This window comes from Lolium rigidum, chromosome 4 (genome assembly GCF_022539505.1).
Source record: "Lolium rigidum isolate FL_2022 chromosome 4, APGP_CSIRO_Lrig_0.1, whole genome shotgun sequence".
Taxonomy (NCBI): Eukaryota; Viridiplantae; Streptophyta; class Magnoliopsida; order Poales; family Poaceae; genus Lolium; species Lolium rigidum.
In genome coordinates, this window is record NC_061511.1 from 98,040,892 (window position 1) to 98,047,089 (window position 6,198).

General features: G+C 48.6%; 1 protein-coding gene across 1 annotated transcript; it reads right to left on the reverse strand.

Annotated features, from left to right (window-relative positions):
• Positions 1 to 244: 244 nt before the first annotated feature.
• On the reverse strand, positions 245 to 3,426 carry LOC124647380 (homeobox-leucine zipper protein HOX15-like). Its single transcript, XM_047187335.1, has 4 exons — positions 3,103 to 3,426; positions 2,846 to 2,925; positions 2,568 to 2,765; positions 245 to 443 (listed from the first exon to the last, which is right to left on the reverse strand). Exons 1-4 carry the CDS (start codon positions 3,424 to 3,426, stop codon positions 245 to 247), a joined length of 801 nt encoding a protein of 266 aa, XP_047043291.1.
• Between the last annotated feature and the right edge of the window lie 2,772 nt (positions 3,427 to 6,198).

Genomic DNA, 6,198 nt, shown 5'->3' on the forward strand with positions numbered 1-6,198 from the left:
CCCCGCACACCCAGCCACCGTGGACTCCGCCGTCGCCCATGGTACATGGAGGTCGACCTCCGCCCTTCTCCGGCTAAGTCACGCCCATGGAGGCGGAACAACGCCATCGAGCGTCAGCCTCTCCTCTCCTCGCATCTTTCGCAGTGGTTGGCCGCCGACCGCCGCATATCCCCAAGACACCAAAAGAGATGAGTGCGCTCGATTTCATGGGACAGGAGCCAAACTGGTTGGGGAAACCGGTAGATCAGGCGAAGGAGCTGCAGATCCGGCCAACTGCGGAGTTTGAGGTGGCTGGACGGCAAGGGGAGGAAGAGGCGGCCGAATCCTCAGGTCGAACCCACGATGGAGTGGCATGAATTGGGCCGATGCGAATCAAAAAGGGGAGCTCTGCAGGGAGGAAGGAGCTCGACCGTGTACGGCAAGATTCGATGGCGGAGCCGCCGCTACTCAGCTTCGACTTCAGTTGGCTTGATCTGTAACATCCTCCTCTATGGATTTCGGTGGAGAGACAGCCCGATATTTGGGGCGAATAGAATGAGGCGGACCTCACCCAACCGGCTTGCACACCCACCGCAGACCATGTCTCCTACCTCCGCCTCCAGGCTCAAGCCTCCCACGCCAAGAGAGGGGCGAAACCAGCCACTCGTGCCCGGCAGTGGTGGCGCGGATGGTTGCGCGCGGGGCGGCGGCCATGGCCTGGCTCTCGCGCGGCTGTGTGTCTGGTGGACGAGAAAAGGGGATGAGTAAAGGGGGTGAGAAGGAAGATACTTTATACTTTATTTAGGACCACACGACGTTCCCACCTCATCATCAACAAAGAACACACAGACGTTAGACACGTGTTGAGTAAAGACCGCGTGCTCACGTATACACCTGATCACCGGGATTCATTCATTATTGGATAGGCACACTATTGATCTAGGGGGTCAATATCTCTATGTTTCTTTTGCATCTAGCAGCACTTGGGATGCCAGTGATTGCACCTACGTCACCTATTTGTGCAATACAAGCATCACTTGTGAACCAGGAGCTTTTGCGTACTGCCGACGGAGACGATGAGATGGAGCATGTGCAGCCACCATGTCCCATCCATGCCCAAACCCAAATCGGATCCGTCCGCTGCCAAGTGTTGTCCGCCGCTTGCCGCCGCGATCCGCCAAGGCACGGCACCGCCGTTGAGGAGACGGGTGCAGGCGCCACCGCCACGCCAGATCTTCGGTCGAGGATCTCTGTTGCCGCCGCGTCATACGGGTTTTGCCCGGCGACGATGGAAGGTACTCTATCAATCATAATATAAGCAATGTAAAGATGCCAATGGCTCAGATTATGATGTGTCTATTAAAATGTTGTTTTGCTTGTTTTCAACACATGGATACATAAATATAAGCCAGGAACAACACATCATTAAGAAAGAGAAATAAAATGCTATTGTTCGCTCTAGGTTGTCAATTTTAGATATGGAGCGACTGCTAGGCAGGGATAATCAGGATGACTACTATTATTATGAACAGGTGAAGTACTAGCCACATAGAGCTAGCCATGGACGATGTACTTGTATGGAAGTATTCACGATAGAAACGCCTGCCGTGGGAGACGGAGTCATCAGGAAATTGCCCAAAGATCGGGAGGCAGCAATCAGAATGGTGTGATTGTGTCTCAACAGAAAGATCATGGGTTGCCTGGTTGATTGCGTCCCCTAGCTAGCTGCATACAATCCAGGCCTCGCAAACCACCACCACGACCACACCCAACCTCCTTTGGCACTATATCACGCCTATTTCATGTCGCATCTTAATTTGCTCAATCACATCATTTTGTGTCATCGCAAGAAGCACTAATAGTACCATAGCTTTTCAATGCTGTCATGATATATGGGATGGAATAAAGCTTTGGTTAATTCTTTTTCATGAAATGCTTTTCAATTTTGATTTTTTTATGATGAAAAAGCAAACCGAAGAGAATCTTGACATTAGAACTAGTAGTACGTAATTAGAAAATCGTCACTGTAAGTCTCAAGCACATGTAGTTTCTGAAACAAATCAATAAATATATGTATACTGACGGAAAGTAAATTAGTATTTCACCAGACGATGAATACATAATTAAGAAAAACGGACATCTCTACGTCCGAATAAACCAGGACGTATCCTTTGAAGCGTCACGTCATCATCACCATAGGTAGGTGGTAATCTCCTGACTTAATAAAATTCATCAGGGACTCACAAACAACTACACTTTTTATCCTATCTAAGTAGCTACAACGGCAACATTTCATACACTATAATAAAATCTTCTTTTCCTAAATTGATGGTACTCCATCGATCCTCCTCGTGCATCAGTTAACTTGCGAAAAAACGAAGCTAACCAAATAAAGGGGAGTGGATGGGATGAACATCTATATACAGTTATACACTAATCAGTTGAGTTATGAACTCATGATTGACTAATTCATGGATGCATGTCTATCTTTGTGTGGATAGAGTTGTCTAGCTGAGGCGGCAGAATTGGTGGCAAAGAAGCTGCGTTTGGAGGCAGGACGGTCAGCTGCGGCGGCGGCATGGGCGGGCGGTGCAGGGGCGAGGCGGTCGCAGGAGGGGCAGACGGAGAGCATGGCGGCTGCGGGCATGAAGAACGCGGTTGGGTGGCGTTGTTGTTGGTGGTGGAGTTGCTGGAGCTCAAGATGGAGGCGCCGGTTCTCCTCGGTGAGAGTCTCGCAGCAGCGCTTCAGGAGCTCGCAGTCCACCTCCGTTTGCTTCAGCTTTGTCCTGCAAATTATTATTATTATTATTAATTAATTAACCATCATGAATCTTGACAATGTTAGTAGTACTCGTGAATTGGATACCTGGCTCTTCTGTTTTGGAACCAGACCTCAACTTGCCTTGGCCTGAGGTTGAGCTGCCTTGCTAAAGCTGTCTTCTGCTTCTGCTCAGATTATTCAATTATCCAAAAGGCCATCAGCCAAAGACATCAGCCAAAGAAATAATGACCAGATTTATAGACATCATCTGATCCTAAAATGATCAATCATTAATCTAGGAGACCATGCAATGCAAATGAAGATGCAGTATTTGATGAGTTCATTGAGGATTGTACTCTTACCGTGTCGAGAGTGCTGTGCTCCTTGAAGCGACCTTCCAGGAGCGCCGACTGCTCCTTGGTTAGCTTCAGCTTTTTCCGGCTGCTACCGCTGTTGTTGCACCCCTCAATGTCGTCATCCGCCGCTGACGATGCCGCGGAGTAGTAGATCATGGCCCTCTTGTTCTCCTCCTCCACTTTCTCCCTCTTTACGGCGATGGTTAGGCTCAGGGTCAACGATGGCTCCAGCGGCGGTGCTTCTTTCGGCTGAAGCAGGTGGGGGTTGCCAGTGCCGGAGCCGGAGCCGACGGAGAGACCCAGGGCTAGGTCCACATCTTCCTGCGCCATATACATGCACCAATGAAGTTGTCTCCCTCTGTCAAGCTGCCTGTCTCTCTGCAATCAAACTAATGGTCTCCTAAAAATATAGTTGCACCTAGCTACTGATCTTTGGGCCAGTGTATATATGTGTGGAGAGAGAGAGACACACACACACAGAGGGGATGCTGTGGTTGATGAGTAAGCTGGGGACCTGGGGTAGTGGGGAAGGAATGAGGGGAGCATGGACGCACATACATATACGTACGCAGGAGCCGGAGGACACATAAACCAAAACAAAATAATTCAATCGATACTTGCAGCTGATCAGTGGCAGCTCCGCGAATCCATCGACACTAGCAGCTGGGGCGCGCCTTGGTGTGGTATTTTTATGACACTAGTAAAAATGCCCTTGCGTTGCACCGGGAAAATAAATACTCCAAACACTCTAACAAACCTTCCACATATTCCATATAAATTGAAAAACTACCTGTACATAATGATAACTTCAGCAAAGTAAAAAGGCAGGCCTGTAGCTAAATATAACGAGCATCTGCGCAGATTATTTAATTGCCACAGCCATGCCAGTGGTTAGATCTCTTTCTTCGTATTTCTTCCGTCCGAGTCAAGTAATTCGGATAAGAGGGAGTAGAAAATATTTTAAGAAAAACCTTTGACTAAAAACGACACTAAGAACCAAATATTTGTTCATGTTTGTGTGATACACAAGAACCAACCGTGGGAGCATGCTACTTAGAGAAAGACGACATGAATGAAGTGAAGTATATGTACTCCCTCTGTTTTGAAATACTCTACATTCTAGGTCTAAAATTTATTTTGAAATACTCTATATTCTAGATTTTAGTCAACAAGAATACGGAAAACGAAGTGCCCCTCCTCTTTATCTATTGGATGTTACTATTTTAAATGTACCTTTGATTGGATGTTTACCAATTTAGTAGTACTAATAAATACACTACTAATTTGTTTGATTTTTCCTAGAATGTAAACCAAAAGAGAACGGAGGAAATATATTACAAGTTGCAAAAATGCTGACACGGGTTAGAGGAACTGCTTTTCACAGAACAGCAGCAAATTGATTGCCAGGACATCATACCATTAGTGAGAACTCGAACGTATACACAGGTAACATGTCTCAAGCCCAGCCAGCACTGAAGTTTAGATATGCATCCAGTGCGCTCTGATGAAGAAATTGTTTGAGATCAGAATCTGTTTGGTGACCACGTACACTGCAGAAGGACCAGTTTTGACGAGTTCCCCATCAGAAATATCACATCAGTCGCTAATTAACCGAACTATCGCTGGCGTAACTGATCAATTCACTCGTCGATCTCTTTCGGTGAAGACTGAACAGCACACAAAATCTGTCCGATCTCTTGCCGTGAGATGGGGAACGTCTGCTTGTGGCTGGCGTAGGCGGCCTCTGATCCAGCACCTGGGTGCGCCTCCACCAACCACCCGACTCGGCGGCGCAGGGAAAAGCCAGCCAGAGCCCGTCGATGGCCATCAACTTTCTTTTCGAGCTCGTACGCTCAACATGGCCGGACCTTTTCCTCCAGCCGCCAACCATGACAGCCGAACAACCGACTATCTTGTTTCTGATTGTGTCCTGCTTTCGGATCTACCGGCGATCCGCGTTTTTCTATACCGACGGACTTCTCATCTGACCAGTTTGGGGCCCGGTGAGTGGACAATCTCGAGGCCAGCGGTGCCCGTTGTAGGCGTCCGATCTCCACGCTCCTCGCGAAATCCGGAGAGGATGGTGCTCCCAGGACGGACATCCACAATTTGATACAGGTAGCCAATCAGGATACAGCACGAGCGGTCGGACGAAGGTGAACGCACGCGCACGATGACCAGTAGCTGCTCGAGTAGGCTGGCGTAAATCTGCTCCTCCTCGGCCAGGACAATATCGAAGGTGATAGAGTTAGCCTTGTCGACAGGTTCCATGCCTGTCAACGTAGTTCTTAATCGAACCACTATCTAGAAAGGGCGGAGATGTCGATAGATTTTCACGACTCGCCGGGAAGATTGTGCCGATCGATCTCGTCGATATCTCAGCCTGGCTGCGTATATATGAGCGTTTAGATTTAGAAGATGACAAAACAATCTCGGAACCGCACGTACACCGATATGGAGACCGAACGTGATACGTTATGAGTGTTCCTAAAAGCTTGGAGCTGACATAGTATGGTAGCCCTAACTCCACCTTCCGGACTGCCCTTCATCGGCACGAAAGTAAGATTGGACATGATAGACGGAAGCAGAATCGAGGCAGTATCAGTTTCCAGCTTTCGAACGAAGAGCTAAAACGTCACCTTTACCCTTGTTAATCCTATTTCTTTCTTACGGCAGGCTTCCGGCCAAGATAAGGAAAGAGCGAGAGACATACACCGTACGTGCTGGTGGCGCAGGCCTAGCAACTGAGCAGGGTCGAGGCCCAATTTAACTATGTGGCCCAGGCGGGAGGTCAAACAGCCCATGAGCACCACGTTCGCAAACGAGCACGACGGAATCACAGACGCACGGACGCGTGAACCGTTTTTATCCGTCGGGCTGGACTGTCGGAAGAAGTAGAGGCGTTTCCAAAGCCGAAACAAAGCTGGAGTAGAGACCGGCTTGGACTCTCTCACGAAACAGGCCCCGGAACGGTGGGATGATGGTAAAAGGATTTCTTCTCTTCACTAAAAGCGACCACTCCGATCCTTGCGTTGCGTCGGATCACCACACTACGAATGGATCGATTTTGGCATTACGTAGCGCACCTAACCGTAGGTAAAG